General features: G+C 40.1%; 2 protein-coding genes across 7 annotated transcripts in view; both read right to left on the bottom strand.

Annotated features, from left to right (window-relative positions):
* Positions 1 to 4,972: 4,972 nt before the first annotated feature.
* icmt (isoprenylcysteine carboxyl methyltransferase) lies at positions 4,973 to 7,201 on the bottom strand. Its single transcript, XM_084554014.1, has 3 exons — positions 6,741 to 7,201; positions 6,106 to 6,194; positions 4,973 to 5,785 (listed from the first exon to the last, which is right to left on the bottom strand). Exons 1-3 carry the CDS (start codon positions 6,957 to 6,959, stop codon positions 5,599 to 5,601), a joined length of 495 nt encoding a protein of 164 aa, XP_084410140.1. The 5' UTR covers positions 6,960 to 7,201; the 3' UTR covers positions 4,973 to 5,598.
* A 5,373-nt stretch (positions 7,202 to 12,574) lies between these two features.
* rtel1 (regulator of telomere elongation helicase 1) overlaps positions 12,575 to 16,363 on the bottom strand; it is a 136,165-nt gene continuing 132,376 nt past the window's right edge. For 5 of the 6 annotated variants that reach the window (XM_084553871.1, XM_084553872.1, XM_084553873.1 and 2 more), the window contains 3 exons: positions 15,359 to 15,544; positions 15,146 to 15,271; positions 12,575 to 14,556 (listed from right to left, as the gene is read on the bottom strand). In XM_084553871.1, the coding sequence (XP_084409997.1) occupies positions 14,492 to 14,556; positions 15,146 to 15,271; positions 15,359 to 15,544 (377 nt within the window). In that variant the 3' untranslated portion in view covers positions 12,575 to 14,491. The remainder of the gene's footprint in view (positions 14,557 to 15,145; positions 15,272 to 15,358; positions 15,545 to 16,363) is intronic. The other variant, XM_084553874.1, reaches the window with a different exon arrangement.

The following is a 16,363-nucleotide window of genomic DNA, read 5'->3' as shown; positions in this document are numbered from 1 at the left end:
CAACAGTAACATGTTTTTGAATATCAGGCATACGGGTCAAAAGTTATCAGCAAAAACGCAATTTTGCTAATTACATCGCCCCCTAGTGGCCGAATGACACAACATTTTTATTGCCCCCTTCTAAGGGAGTCTCAAAGCGTGTGACTAAGTTTGGTCTTCGGAAGTCAAAGTGTCACCGAGATATAAGCAAACTTCCTGTTTGGCGGCTTCACCGCCGACTGCGATTGGCTAACACGAAAAGTTGGCACGAACTGTCACTGGTGCAACCCACGGTATCTGCGGATATCACAATTTCATTTCAAATAAAAACGCATCAAGAGATATGAGCAAAAACAATGTTTTGCTAATTATAGCGCCCCCTAGTGGCCACATGACACCAGATTTTGTTCGTGCACTTGGGACAGCGTCTGGAAGCGTGCTACCAAATTTGGTTTCATTGCACCAAAGCGTTGCCGAGATATAAGCTCAAATAGAAAAAGCCGCCTTCGCCGCCAATTTTGATTGGCTGTAGCGGCCAAACAGTTTCGAAGCTGAAGACGCCTGATAGTAACTTTTGTGCGCATTGGTTAGAAGACGGTCTGTGCCAATTTCCGTGAGAATCGGACAAAATTTGTCACCGCTGAAACTTTTCGTGTTTTCGACAAAATCGTAAAATGCGAAAAATCTATCATGACGCATTATGACGTCATAGGGTGCGTTGAACTCGGCTTGGTCCAAGGATTCCAACGATACCTTGTTTTCAAAAATCGGACACACGGTTCAAAAGTTACATGCACAAATGTACTTCAAATTTTGACCAGTTGGTGGCGCTAGACCGTGCTTAGTGCTTACATGTAACTCAGTCAAAGTAATATTGAGACTGCCCTTAAGCTATGTGCCAAATTTCACAACTTTTTACCATACGGTTCTATGGGCTGCCATAGACTCCCATGGCGGAAAAATAATAATAATAATAGGGAAGAAAACGTACAAACACAATAGGTGCCTTCGCAGCATCGCTGCTTGGTCCCTAATAAGAAAAAGTAGAATAACAATAGGTTTCCAGCAGCTTCGCTGCTTGAACCCTAAAAACATACAAAACCAATGGGTTTCTAGCAGCTTCGCTGCTTGAACCCCAATAAAACTCCCCCTGGTGGGTGGCTTTAGCAGATAGCCAGCCATCTCCAGTGTTTCCCACACATAGACGAATCTGTGGCGGTGCGCCACAGATTCAACTCCGACCGCCACAGATTCAACACCGACCAAAAAAAAAAAAATAAAAGATTCAACACCGACCGTCACATATTGCGTTTCGTTATTCTTTTTTTACGCTATTTAAAACACGCAGCGTATTCGTTCAGCTGCATTTCCTTTCCCTGCTCTCTCTTCGTCTCTCTGTCACTCACGCGTCTCTCTCTCTCACGACCCTGCGGCTTATACAACGGACATATGGATTTTTACAGCTAACGGTCACCAGGGGCGCACTATCATGGAAGCGCAAGAGCGAGACAGACAGTTCGCGCAGGTAACGAGAGCAAAACAAACCAAGTGAGTCCAAATGCAGTACGAGAGCTGCTTTTAAGTTAAAGGCGATCGATCTGGCTGACTTTTCTGGTATAGTAGGCTGGTTATTTTGAAACAGTAAACGGCCGTGTTACTGCACCTTTACTGCTGTGTTGGCTGTTTTCGAAAAAGATGCTGGTTATTTTGTTGAGCAGCGGGCTACTGCACTTTTGCTGCAGTGTTACAGGCAAGCACTTTTAAAAACGAATTAAATTTAGCCATTTAACGTTATTGCCTCATCAAGCGTTGTAAGCTTTGTTTTTTGTTATACTGCACTACTACGGTATATGACTGCAGGAAGTGCGCTAGGAGCGCACCGTTGTATTATTTGTGCACTGCACGAATGCTGTTTGTAATGTCAAAGATGTGAAAGTTTGATCATTGATTGATTGATTGAAAGATTTATTGTGTTTCTCAAATGTAAATAAATGGGACGCTTTGCGTTTCCAAACAGTCATTTCTGTCCCGACAATCCCCTCCGTGGTAGAAGAAACCCTTACGGTAATTAAACATTAAAACACCAGCGGCTTGGGTGCGGCTTATAGTCGGGTGCGGCTTATATATGGAACAATCTGTATTTTCCCCAAAATTTAGCTGGTGCGGCTTATATTCAGGTGCGCCTCATAGTCTGGAAATTACGGTATATATAGGGTGTTAAAATTAATGTAATAAAGTTCTGTGTAACCAATTATTAACTGTTTTTTTTTTTAATTATTAACCTTTAGGAATTAGGAAATCCCTTTAGGAATCCCCCCCCCCCCATCGGTCAGACACAGGGCAGTCCTCATGCACATACCCTATCCAATCGTTCTTTTCATTCCCCAATCCCCCCCCGCCCCCCCCCCGGGCCAAACCTCCACCTCCAACCCCCCCCCTCCCCCCGGCCGACCGCCACACATTGCTTTCAAATCTGTGGGAAACACTGATCTCCATGTTAGTGGATGGGACTTGGGCGGAACTAAAACGCTAAAGCGCATCAAGGATGGTTTCTGTCATTTTGGTTAGTTAATATAATGCTGATGTATGTCCAAGAGTCAGTTTTTATAATAAGTTTCATTTTAGTCAGCCTGATGTCATGATTCTAATCAAATAAATAACCGTTGCCCTGACAACTGTGACGCAGTCACATAAGACAGTGAGAGCAGGAAAAAACTAAGTGCAGTGTATAATCCAACATTTCTTTTTAACTGGCAGAGATAGAGAAGAGCATAGTATTAATCAAACGCAAACACAAATGAGTCTAGCGAAAGTGTGGGCAAGTCATCGATAAACACAGTTCATAACATGGGCATACATCCATAGGTATACTGAAAGAGCTTGGTTATATTCCCTACCACTCCCAGTTTGTACACAATGGCCGTTCAGTAATGGAACTGGTGCTCATATTGCTGTTTGCCTACAATACAACACAGCACAGTCGATAAAAAGACAGCCTATTCATTTTAAAAATCTTGTGTCTATTTGTCAGGGTTTCTGCAGGTTTGAGCAAGTGAAACTTTAGACTTTAAGACTATTACGGGTTAAATTTAAGACCTGCTTGAAGTACAAAAAATAAGGAAAATCAGAGACCCAGAATTATAACTATAAACTACCCTCTAGATGTGATTTAACATGCATTGAGAATTAAATGGCTTTGAAACACATCGCTGTAGACCGCTGCAGAGCCCCGGGGTCACGTGACTTTTTATATATTGGCATATAAAATTAATAGAGCCAGCCATGATTTCAGTTTTCAGAGTTGCAGATGATCCAGAGGTTTCCTGCACATCACTTTATGATGATGAGGCAGCAGAATCGGTAAGAGTCTGTGTATTGCAGAGTTCGCGCAAAGGTGGCTGTAACACCACCTCTGGCTGTACTTGGACCTGGCAATGGCGAACAAAACTGCGTGATCTCATGAGATTGTTGGAGACTTTTAAGAGCAGTCTGGTGTTTCTCTGCTTTTAAGTGAGATTTTACTGCCTTCACAACCAGGGTGGTTGGTTATTCGGCACACGTTTCAGTCAATCAATGAAATCATTTCGTTCAAGCTGTAACAGTATTATAAGAGTATATATAGGAGTATTACATGGAGCATTACCAGTATACACCACATGGCGGTGGCTCCCATTTTCACTGCTTAGTTCAGCAGGTGTCACTCTTGCATCCGTCTGACCTCCTCAATCTCCGTAATGTGGACACTGGTGAAGGCTACAAGCCACGAACATTTTATTATCCGTTATTATAGTGTTTTGTAATATGCTGTGAGACCTTGCTTTTATACTCTACTGTAACAAGGTAATTTCCCATACGTGGGATTAATAAACATGTCTTATGTCCAGGGTTCATACACATTATTCATGGTCAAATTCAAGCACTTTTCAAACACTTTTAAGGGTCATTTTCAGAATTTTCCAGCACCTTATAGCTGGGGTAAAATACATATCTACAGGAATATATGTACTGATGATTTTTTTTTTCTTCACTTTTTATCACAATTATGTACATTGTATTATGCTGTAAACATCTAAAATGATGTTACATAATAGCAAAAAGTTTAGAAATTAAAGGAGAACAAGTTTTATCCAAAAAAAGGGAAGCCGCTTGACGTTCTTCAGGCACACTTGCACCGAGTAGTGTAAAACCCAGATCTTTTGAGGGATTTGGATCAATCTGAGTCATTCACTGATATGAGCCGGGTTTTGCGAGTCACTTGAGTCACTTGACCCAAAATGGCCCAATTGTGAAAGAAAGTGTTTCCAGTACAAGCACTCGAGACATAATGAAGCATAGTAATCACCTAATAAAGGATTATTACAGATTCACTACCCGTGAATCCCTGTAGGCTGAGTGCAGTTTGCGCTTCTTGCTGGTGGTCAAGTCAGATAGTACATTTTGCTTCTCCGCCGAGTGAGATAAGATGATAAGGTTAAATGGTGCCGTTTATTAATTATATATCAATCAAATGTGGTAGGACTCAACTGAGCCGGTTCAATAGACGTCTAGATTCATGATTCTTGAGTCTTCTTTGATGGCCGGTTCAATGAGCCGGATCCCGAATCTTTTTTCCACCGCTAATCTCCACATACGATTCTCTTACTGATTTTATTTATCCTGGTGATAAGCAAACTATCCAGTCTGAGCCCAATTTTGTGACAGTGACAGAGTTATAATGTCAAGCACTTAAACTAAAATCCAAGCACTTTTCAGGCACTTAAACTAAAATCCAAGCACTTTTCAGGCCTTGAAAACACAACATTGAAATTCAAGCATTTTCAAGGATTTCAAGCACCCGTACGAATACCCTGTATGTCTTATATATGATTCTGTTTAATAAATGTATTGTGCTGAAATCCCTCCACTTCGTCTCCTGCCTTGCTACTTCATGTTGAAGCATACTACTAGCAAACGTGGCTAAGCTTCTGTCAAACTCCACGTTACAAAGCCGGTGATCATTAAACTTACATTTGCCCATTTCCCAAGTTCTGTCGTGTGACAGAAGAAGTCGCAAATCCAAAAGGAGGCCAAAATCCATTACGCTAACAAACGTTATGTGACAAAAACATCTCCCCGCTTCACCTGCGCGGTACGGCCGTACCATGCCGCAACACTGCCTGCAATGCAAAATATGCTCGTAGTTAAGACTTTTTAAGGCCTTAAATTGGCATTATCAAATTCTTGACTTTTTAAGACATTTTAAGACCCCACAGAAACCCTGATTTGTGGTCAGTAAACTGTCAGGCTTCATCCATTTGTTTAGTGTTCCCTTGCCAAATGCAGAGGTTACAATTGGACATCACTGAAAGGTATGTAACATTTCCAACATTTGTGAGCACAAAGGCAAAGTGGCCCCATTTTCTATAGCCAAGATGGAAATTTAGGGTAACTATCAGTTTATTTAATTAAAAATTTTTGGAAATTGTATCTTTGTGTTACAAACATCACACAGTCATCAGTAACTGTACTGCTAGTATCAGTCATGTATTTTGAAAAAGCAGATTTTCATATAAACACAATTTCCCCACTGTGGGATAAATGAACGTTTATCTTGTCTGTATTATGTCTACATAATAATGGTTAAACTGAGGACAGACCTGGAACTGTCAGCTTCTCCACAGTGAACTCAACCCATGATGAGACTGCAGCCAGAGTGTACTCTACACTATGGTTGAGCAGGAATGAATCCAGAGAGAGGCTGCGAGGGTTGATGACGGCCGTCACCAGGTATTCAGAGTAATGGAAGAACGACAGGGAACACATGTACCTGCATAGAGCAACTGTTACTACACATATTCACCTGCAAGACCTAAGTTACAAAAAACATATCCTGCTGTCAAAATATAGTACATATCTCCAGTTCACTAAAACATTTGTCTTTGACTAAGCCGAGTACTTAGTCAAAGGTTTTCTGTTAAACTTGATTAAGTAGGGAAGAACATGGCGTAACAAAACAAGTCTGTAGGGACATTATAGGAGGCACTTCTCATGAACAGGTGAAGAATTTTAAAGTATGTATTTCATATTGTAATATACATACATGCATGTTTATGAAATATCTGTACACATGAGAGTGTGCAAACATACCAGCCAAAATGCGTCCAGGTGGTTTCAGAAAAGCTTATAATTAAGCCACAGCCAAAAGTCAGTCCCAGAAAGCAGGCTCTCACAGCGACCTAAAGTGAGCAAGACACTCAGGTTAACCAAGTTCAATTACTCCACGATTTATTTGTACCAGAAGCCTACTATTACTAAATCCCTCATATCTTGTTATAGAAGCACACCGAACTGGAAACAAAGCTAGTCGACGCTAAACAATTTCTGGAGAGTTTTTGTCGTATTCTTTCCACTCCCCATAAACATAAATTAATAAATAAACACAAAACCTATTAAATCGTAATAACCAGAAAAACGCTGTGGCATCGCCTGGTTTCTTTTCTTCAATGCATCTATACCAGCGGTCGAACGCTCTTTTTAGTTTATAGGATTAACTAAATACGCAGCTAAAGCTAGCTAGCTAGCTAGCTTGGAGATTAAGTTAGCCAACATTAGCTGGAGAACACTGAAGTTTAAAAGGAGAAGTAAATTATGTCAGGCAATCCGTTTCACCCACTGTATAGTCTGCACTAGATGAAACGCATGAAACTGGACAGCATTAAAAACGCGTGGTTATTCAAAATGAGCGCAAATGCGAATCAACCCGGGAAGTTGTCAAAGCTTACCTTATACAGAGGTCCCCTGTATATGATTAGTAAGAGGCCGTTGACAACTGCAATGTGGATACAAATCGCTATTTTTCCGATTGTTTCCGTCAGATAATCAAAGACCCAGTCAAAATGTCCAAACCAGGTTCGGATTAGAGGGATTACAATCACGCTGAGCCCTAAAATAAATGCATTTACACTGACTCTACCTTCTAACGCCAACTTATTGCCTGCCATGTTGGAAGTACTGTGCTGCTGGGCTAAACCCACTATCGCGATATCGAATGGCAATCGCGTGATGTCCTCCTCTGGCAGCCTAATAGTGAGAGGTCTGGCTGTTTTCAAAGATATGTCTCTTTTGGTTCGGCTTCTTTAGAAAGGACGGCTCTTATGGCTCTCAAATGGCTCCACTCGGAACCTTCTATTTTATCCGAATTTAGCAATTATGAATGTTTTTTGTGTTGGTACGATTTTTTAAATTACTCTTTATTCATTGCGTTTTTGTTACAAAAAATACAGTTATTATTGTTCAAATTTTTAATCAAAGTTTTAAATTAACAACTGCACACAGAACCACAGCAACCACAAACAAATTAAACAAAAAAGGCCAAATATTTAACATTATGACACTTTAAATTTAGTTTTAGTGCAGGTTGACATTCAGAAATACCAGATGCCACAGCTTGGATGTTTTGCTTATTTCTTCACCTTTTCCAGCAGTGTTGGGAGTAACGCGTTACGAAAGTAATTACTGTAATGTATTGTTTTTTGCTGTAACGAGGTAATGTAAAGCATTCCAAAAAAAAAAAAAAAAAAAGGGTAATATTTTACTCGGTACAAAAGGTCAGTAACGCGCGTTACAATGCATTTTAACCCGAAATTAAGTGGTGTTTTATTTTTATACTATCGCCAATAACACCGTGAGATCAGCAGAGGAGAAAACTTTCGTGCAAATTGTAAAACGTTTCTTCCTGTACGGCTGAAGCAGGCTCAACGTCGGACAGCACATTTTCGAGATGGACATACTCTAATTATTTTCAGTTTGTTAGAGACAAAGATATGAGGAGCATAGTTAAGTGCACTTTATGTGCGAAACCAAAAGATCTATATCTACGTCGCGAAATAGCACGAGTAATCCAACGAAACATTTAGAGCAGTGCCATGCTAACGTTAAGTTATTGAAAAGAAAACAAACTGAGGAGACAAAGCAGTTAAAGGTCTGTTTTTAACTAAATTCTGGCTATGATTGTTCCTTGTATTGGAAAAAAATGGTTGTTTTATTTTAAAAGGGATTGTCTATGATGACAAAAATAGCACAATCAAAGAAAGTATGTGGTTTAAAAATTATATTTTGACGAGGACCCCCCCCCCCCCCCCAACTACTTTGGAAAGTAGTTATTAGATTACAACGTTACCATCAATTAAAAGTAATCTGTTATGTTACAGCGTTACCTATGAATAAAAGTAACGCATTAAAGTACTCATGCGTTACCAAAAATTAAAATGCCACATGCTGCAACTTAACTGACACGGACACACAGCCTCCTTTAAATGCACCGAGAAGTCCTGACAATGAATTCATCCAACCAAATTAACTCTGCAGGATAACAATACCAGGGTGATAGAGTGGTGCTTGGATACAAGATGTTTTTTTTAAATTGGAAGTGGATTTTTTTGCAGGTCGACAAGCTTTTCACCAACGCAGAGTGTGCATTTTACCGTTATGTTGTTCTTGTCCTTTTCGCTGGCGTATTGAAAATAATGTGCGTACTTCCACCATTCAAAAGCTGTCCTCTCTGCCATCTTGCCGGCGGTTTGAAAACAGTCATACACACACACACACACACACACACACGGATGAAATTCTGATTTCAGAAGTGGGGGGGGGGGGGGGGACAAGTATTTTTAATAAAACTCTAATCTTTCAGTTGACTGTGTTTTCTAGTAGTTCTTCTAGTTTTCTATTGCTACTTTTAAGTTTAATGTTCTCTTTTTTGGTTTGACTGGTTGTAAAGCATGTAGCAAAACATTATCACCCAATTCTGTGTTTCACCTTGTTAGTCAACTTTACTCCAACACAGTTCCACCAATTTTACACTTATTTATGGAATATATGGTAAACAGAGCTTATTTACATAGCACCACCCAGTGGTGGGCAGGTCAAACATCACAGGTGGGGAGAATCTGAATAAAATGTCGGCACCAGAGGCGGTCCTGGCTAAATTTACGCCCTGGGCGAACCATCCCTTGCCCCCCTCCCCCAAAAAAAAGACTTACCCCCAAAGCCTGCCACCAACACAACAATATATTATATTATTTGTATTATTTTATTATATATAATCTTAAATACAAAAAAAGTAACAAGAACAGAGAAAAGACAAGATAAATAATTACCACCTCAAGAACATCGCCAAACTCCGTCCAACACTCACCCTAGCAGATGCAGAGAATCTTGTCCATGCCTTTGTCTCCTCCAGGCTGGACTACTGTAATGCACTCCTCATTGGGATCTCTGGCAAGAGCATCCAGAGACTCCAGTACATTCAGAACAGTGCTGCCAGGATCCTGATGAGGGTGCGCAAGCATGACCACATCACCCCCATTCTGAAATCCCTTCACTGGCTCCCTGTCCCACTCAGGGTCTCCCTCCTCACTCACCAGTGCATTCATGGACATGCCCCCCTTTACCTACAGGAACTCCTCACCCCCCACACTTCCTCATGCACCCGGTCTGCAACCTCAAACACCCTTCAAACCCCCAGAACCAAGCTCTGCAGCATGGGTGATAGGGCCTTTGCTTCTGCTGCCCCTAGGCTGTGGAACGCCCTCCCTGACCACCTGAGGGCCCCACAGACTACAGATACTTTTAAAAAGGACTTAAAAACATATCTTTTTAAAAAAAAGCCTACAACTAAAATGTATTTTTTTCTTTCTTCTAATTTTTTTTTAACCTTAATTTTAATTTTTTTGACCCTGGTTGTTTTAACTTACTTATTTTTTAAACTGTTTGCCCTGTAGCACTTTGAGATTGCTTTAAATGTAAAGTGCAATACAAATAAAATTGATTATTATTATTTATTATTATTGAAATACAGTATATAAACACCAATGTTAATTGCACAAATCCTTCATCACAGGCTCTAATAACCATGCTTGAAAAATCCCTGACGAAAGCTAAAAAATAAATAAATAACTACATAAAAAAAAGATTCCCGCAGTAAACTATTTCGTATTTTACATACGAGTTTTGTTTTGCATCATCCTAATACCGTCTGAACAGTTCCAGTTATGATAACACACCAGTTTTGTACATAGAGAAACAGCAGATAATTAACATAATCTGAATTCAGTGCTCAGACTGTAGCAGATTTTTCAACCTGGGTTTTTCACCCTGTTTGCAACTGGCATTAACATTAACAACAGGTGTGAAATGCAATCTAAAACTTGACTTTTCTAGCCTTCTTTGATGCAAAATCATCAATTACATCATCATACGAAATCTGTTGTGCAACGCTAATAGTTGCTAGTTCAGCAAAATTAAGAAACAAATACAGTTGTCTTCTGTGGCTAATAACAACATGTTAGCAAGAGGCTAATAAATAGCCTATAGCCTACTGTCACTCACGTCACTCATAGAAATCTGCATACCTTCATCTTCTTTTTCTGAACTAGGCACCTGATGGCTTCTTTGATCTTTTACTTTGATCCATGATGAAGATGAAGACTCGACATCATTAACTTTTGCATTAATGGTATATGGGTCTATGTTAGTTTTAGGAATGAAATATAATTTATTTGGAAACAGTTTGTGTTGTGTGGCCTGGGATCAGTCTATCCCTCGCCCCCCTCCCCCTTGCCTCTTCTGACACACACACAACCTGTATGACTCTCAGCAGCAAGCTGACGTGACAATGAGGGCGCCCTAGCGCCCACTCCACTAACTTGACATGGAAATGAGCGGTAGTCTAGAAAACTGGCGAGTTTTTTTTTTTTTTTTGAGGGCGCTCGTGCGCCCTCACATAGATTGCGCCCTGGGCGGTTGCCCACATTGCCCATAGCAAAAACTGGCCCTGCTCTGATTACATTCAGAAAACCGTCTCTCGCTGCAAATTGCTCTTTAATGTTGACCTGTTCAGATGCATTGTATGGGAATCTGATACACCTGGCTGACATGCGGATAACTCCGTCCCACACTCAGGGTCGACTGGCTCAGTCCTGATCGGTTGGCCAGCTCCCTCTGGAATGCCCCGGTTGCGAGGAACCCCAGTGTGGTCAGTACCTGTCGGACACAGGCAACGCATTGCTCCTTGCTGTGTCGCGCTCCAATGCCGGCCACAGCTCTGCGCACAGTTCCAGAAGAATTGCCCTCGGGAACCTAAAGCGGCTGATGAGCCAGTTGTCATTATTTGCCAGTAAATCATCTCTGTCTCTGAATACACGCTCTCTTCTTATTGCACCATTTGCGATATCTTCTAATAACGCTAAAGCTGCCATTGTTGTTAATTTTTCGTGTGTCTCTGATGTGCACATCACAATGGTTTTCACAGTTTTATGATTACAGTTTCTCAGCATCACCTCTAAGTGTCGCCAAAGGATCGGCATCTGTAGAATCCAACATACGCCAGCCACGTCGTTGGCGTAGGCACGTACAAAGTTCCCGGGCATTTCACTCTTGATACATCTGAATTTTTCCGTGAACGAGTACGTACGTAACGTTTTTGTACGCACGCAACCTTCGTACATGAGGCCCCAGGTGATGTGAATTTAGAATCTTTATAAACACCCAGACCCCTGACCTTGCCCCTCTGTACAGAATGTAATGGCAGGTAACAGGAACAGTGGAGGTCAAATCAAGGTCTGAAAAATATCAGAGAGAATTGCTCATAGGATTGCCAGAAAAGCAAGTCGGAACTCCCATTTGACTGCAAGAGACCTCCAGGAAGACTGCGAAAGTTGTCTGCGAAATCAGCAGTTCAGCAACACCTGCACAAATATGGTCTTCATGGAAGAGCACAAAATTCAGCGTTTTGTTGGATATTAAAGTGTTATGTGAGGGAACAGAACAGAAAGAAGTGTTCTTCTTCTATCATACCAGATACGGGGTTGTCTACTGCTTTGCTGCAGCTTTGCTCACTAGATAAGATGCATCACACTCTTATTTCACCTTGTAGAAACCAGTTAAAGCCGGCCTCGGCTACACATGGAAAACTACTGATACACGAAAGGCTGCACTCCGCCCATTGTCTTCAGGTGGAGCCCAGATAGAATAAAACTTGTGTTTCTGTGCACACATAGTTGGGGGCTTCTCTTTTCCTACCCTTAAGGTGATTAAGTTGAAGTCTCAGCGCTGACTCTGTACCTATTCTCTGCGTGCTAAATAAACTGTCAATTGGAGAGAAGTTGTCAGGTGGTCTATTCATAGTCAGACTAACCTTTCCAATAGGTATAAAGAACCTGGGCTGAAGGAGAGGGGAAAATTCCTCTTTCGACAGTCTGAATTCTGCAAAAGAACATTTAGACAAGCCTGATGCATTTTGGAAACAAGTCCTGTGGAGCGATGAGGTTAAAATATAACTTTTTGGCCAGAGTAAGCAAAGGTACAAAGGGCACAGAATTTCAAGAAAAGAACATCAGTCCAACTGTTGGAGTGCTCAAATCCAATATAAATGGCTGTGTGTTATGTGTCCAGTGTAGTAATAAAATAAGGAATAGGTCTGGAATCACTGGGTCACATGGCATGGAAGCTATTGTTTCATTTTTCCGTAATACAAAAGGAGTACAATTCAGAATAAGTTGTGAGTCACTGGTTCAAATGACGCGAAAGATATAAAAATATATATTTTTCCATAAAAATATTAATATGAAATAAAAGAAGCCATTTAACCAAACAAAAAGAGGAGAAGAGAAGAAGAGAAATCAAAAAGCACCTAAGGGATATAGGCGAAGAAACAGAGGAAGAATAAAATGTTGACCTTTGGGTCGTGGTCTACACTGGCCTGTCTGGCAGTGGTAGGCCTGATAGTCGTCCTGCAATGTTATGGCAGGATGTGACAGATAAATTACAAACTCAATCAGATGATGCGTTACCAAATATAAACATTCCACCTGGAACGACTACGCCAACAGGGGGACCCAAAATTCGAACACGACGAGAGACAACTAAAGAGAAGGACCAATGTATACAGAACTATGGGGCTGGTCTCACTAAAATTCTATAATAAACTTGCCAAACCTAACTCAGCCCAAGAATGGGGACATGGAAAAAGTGAAGGCCTTTGATGCTCATAATAAAATAAAAAATGACCAACTCAGGATCGAGATCGGTTACAGCCAGAAAAACACTTGGATATACAGTGTACAGTAGGCCGCGAAAGAAGCTCATGAAACTAACTGCACTGTGTTGTGCAACAGCTAGACCTAATCTTATGTTAACTCAGACAGCCTTCGGATACACACGGAATGCTACGTACAGTAATGTTACTGTCCCTGACCTAAAGGAGCCATACCCCCAATGTTTATACCAAAACTATTTTCCAATGTATCTTGCATTGGATATGATACTGGCTGACAGAGGAGGTGTCTGTAGCATGTTTGGAGAAATGTGCTGTACGATTATCCCGAATAACACCGCCCCTGACGGATCTCTGACTAAAACCATGAGAGGCCTCCGAGCACTCTCAAATGAGCTAAAAGAAGCCATTTAATCAAACAAAAAGCGAGGTGTCTTGTTTGTGAAGTGGAGTAGTACAATTTGGCATAGGTTTGGAGACGCTTGCTCACGTGGCATGCAGTTTCAAAACGCAATTATCCGATATTTTACATTTTTGAATAATAAATGAATTAGACATTAGCAAACAAAATGGACGTTCTATTTTAATTATAATTTTCACAAATACAGTCAGGTCCATAAATATTGGGACGTCGACACAATTCTAATCTTTTTGGCTCTATACACCACCACAATGGATCTGCTATGTATTATGTGTACAGACTGAGATACTGATTCTGTTGTAATTCCTACACCGTTCACCTGATTTGGATATAAATACCCTCAAATTAAAGCTGAAAATCAGCAGTTAAAGCACATCTTGTTCGTTTCATTTCAAATCCATTGTGGTGGTGTACAGAGCCAAAAAGATTAGAATTGTGTCGACGTCCCAATATTTATGGACCTGACTGTAAGTACATGTCAGCATGAAGATTTTTAATGCAACATGAGTTTCTGTCATTCAGTTGAGAATTGATCGATGAGGGACACCAGTGGATCCTGAGAGAATGTCAAATATCCAACCTAAAACTAACTTCATTGTGGTACATAACAGCATAGTCTGGCTGGTAATTTATTTTAACACCGCTTAGTTAAGATGTTGAGATAAGCGTGGAACAGTGTAGTTGTTCATTTTGGTGATGTATTCATGGTGGCATACATTGCATGAAAAGGTTTACTTCATTCAGCTATGCTGTTATAACCAAACCTAGCACCTGCAAGGCTACACTGAGCGCTATACAATAGAAACACATGGGTACCAAGAAGATTTTATGAATTTAATTAGATAAAACATAAAAAGTAAACTTCCACTTTCCACATTAATACATAATACAATTATAGTGCAAAGACCTGTCCCAGAAGTCTGCTCTGCTTCATCTGCTCCCCACAGTGTAAAAAAGGAAACTTCAGTGTTGTCAGTTACATGTTAGGATCCTTTGAAATGAGTTCAAACACTTGCGCTGGTCCATTTCATTGAGCTCCTCCAATCTATAGCCATGTTCTATCTTCTTTGACTGCTTGAGAAAAAGCTGGAAATCTTGCTTTTTGTCTTCAAAGGAGAAGAAACTGAAAATGAAAACAAGCAGTAATAACAGTAAGGTCTCATAGGTGTCTTAAGTCTGGTTATTTTTATTTTTTTTCTTCTGGAAATAAATCCTAACAAGGGCAAAGAAGGAAATCTAATCCTTTGATATCTATCACAAGCATCATCTGCAATGTGTAAGTTTGTCAAAAAGCTACAAATGAAGCTACACAGCTGACAACAGGTCTGGGTAAATGCAAAGTAGACACTGAGTATTTTTTTCAGCATGCTGTCCCTTTGAGATTATTTTGGAGAATATTCTTGACAGAATTTGTCATGTGTTGGGCTGTTGCAATAATAACCTACATTTGCATATTGCAAGCACATTTTTATTATTTATCATTATTTATTTAAATATATTTTAAAAGAGATTACATGTAGCAATATAAATGTATGTCACGTTATATATTAATAAATGTCTACATTTCTTCTGTGGGCCTTTAAGGGCATACACATGTATTTATGGAGTAAGTACTGAATGAATTCATTTCTGATTGATTGCAGTTATGGTTCCCCATGAGGCTTTCATACATGGCACAATGAAATTCACAAACACATGTTCCTAATAGTAACCTTCACTTTGTCTTTGCTCTTCATTTACCACAGGAACATCAGCAGTGCAGACTGGTGTACCTATCACAGCATCTAACATCTCGTTGTACTGCTTCTTATGGTAAGGCCGAATTATCATGCCAAATCCTTAAAAAAAGAAAGAAAAAAATCAGTTGAAATCTCAGACATTTAATTTACAACTGTAAGTAAATTCACTTATTTGAATAAACTTACTGACTAGAAGTTTGAAGTTCTCATCTTTCTCTGTGAATAGGCTCACCACTTTAGTCACCAGGTTTTCATAGTTGTCTGTCATCTTATAACTGTGAATGGCCTGAAAAAGGTGAGCAGATTTTTCTGGTCCAAGGGCTTTTTTCACATCAGCGAGGAAGACAGCATGGAGACTGTTTGGAGCAGAACCTGATGCACACAGTTCGCTTTATGGTTAACAAACACCCACATTTACATATGTAACACATGTACGTTATTCTTCCACAGATGAAGTGAATGACATGCAGTCAAAAAAGAATCACATGTCAGTAATGCCTTTGTAAATTCAACCATGAACGTTGTACAGTTGTGTTTAACATAATAGCAGTTCAACATCACTAAACCAGATCAACCACTGTTTTTGGTAGAAATTACATTTATATATGGGAAATTTACTAGTAGGTGTAGTAGAGTAAAAGAAAACCAATAGACCTAACAGTCATGACGTGCATGCTGCTGATTCTGTGTAATTTAATCACTAACTAAAAGGGGCGTTTCCAAAACAATAGCAGTGTGGAGTTTAATTACTGAGTTCATTTATCCTGTGAAAAAAATGGTGTCAAACAAGTGACCCTTATTCAGGGACGAAAGCAGCAAATGTTGTATATGCTGGTTATAGCGCATTTCTCTCTGAAATGGGTAAAATGGGTGAAGAAGAACAGCACACTTTGATTAAAGAGGTGAAAACATATAAATAAGTGTAGAAAGTGATCTGCAAATGGCAACCAAAACCACATGAAAAAAAAAAAGGAAAACTAGCATTCTAATGGATAACCAAAGTGGCCAAGCCAATGATCAGCTCCAGGGAGATCAAAGAAGGTCTGAAGTTACATGTGAGTATTTTAACAACTAGAAGATGCCTATGCAAAGCCAAGCTATTGGCAAGAAGCACCTGCAAAGTCCCATTGTTGCAAAAACAACATGCGCTGAATAGATACCAAAGAATACACTGACTGGCCTAAAGAGAAA

Source organism: Chelon labrosus, assembly GCF_963514085.1.
Source record: "Chelon labrosus genome assembly, chromosome: 10".
Taxonomy (NCBI): Eukaryota; Metazoa; Chordata; class Actinopteri; order Mugiliformes; family Mugilidae; genus Chelon; species Chelon labrosus.
This window is presented reverse-complemented; position numbering and strand designations above follow the sequence as displayed.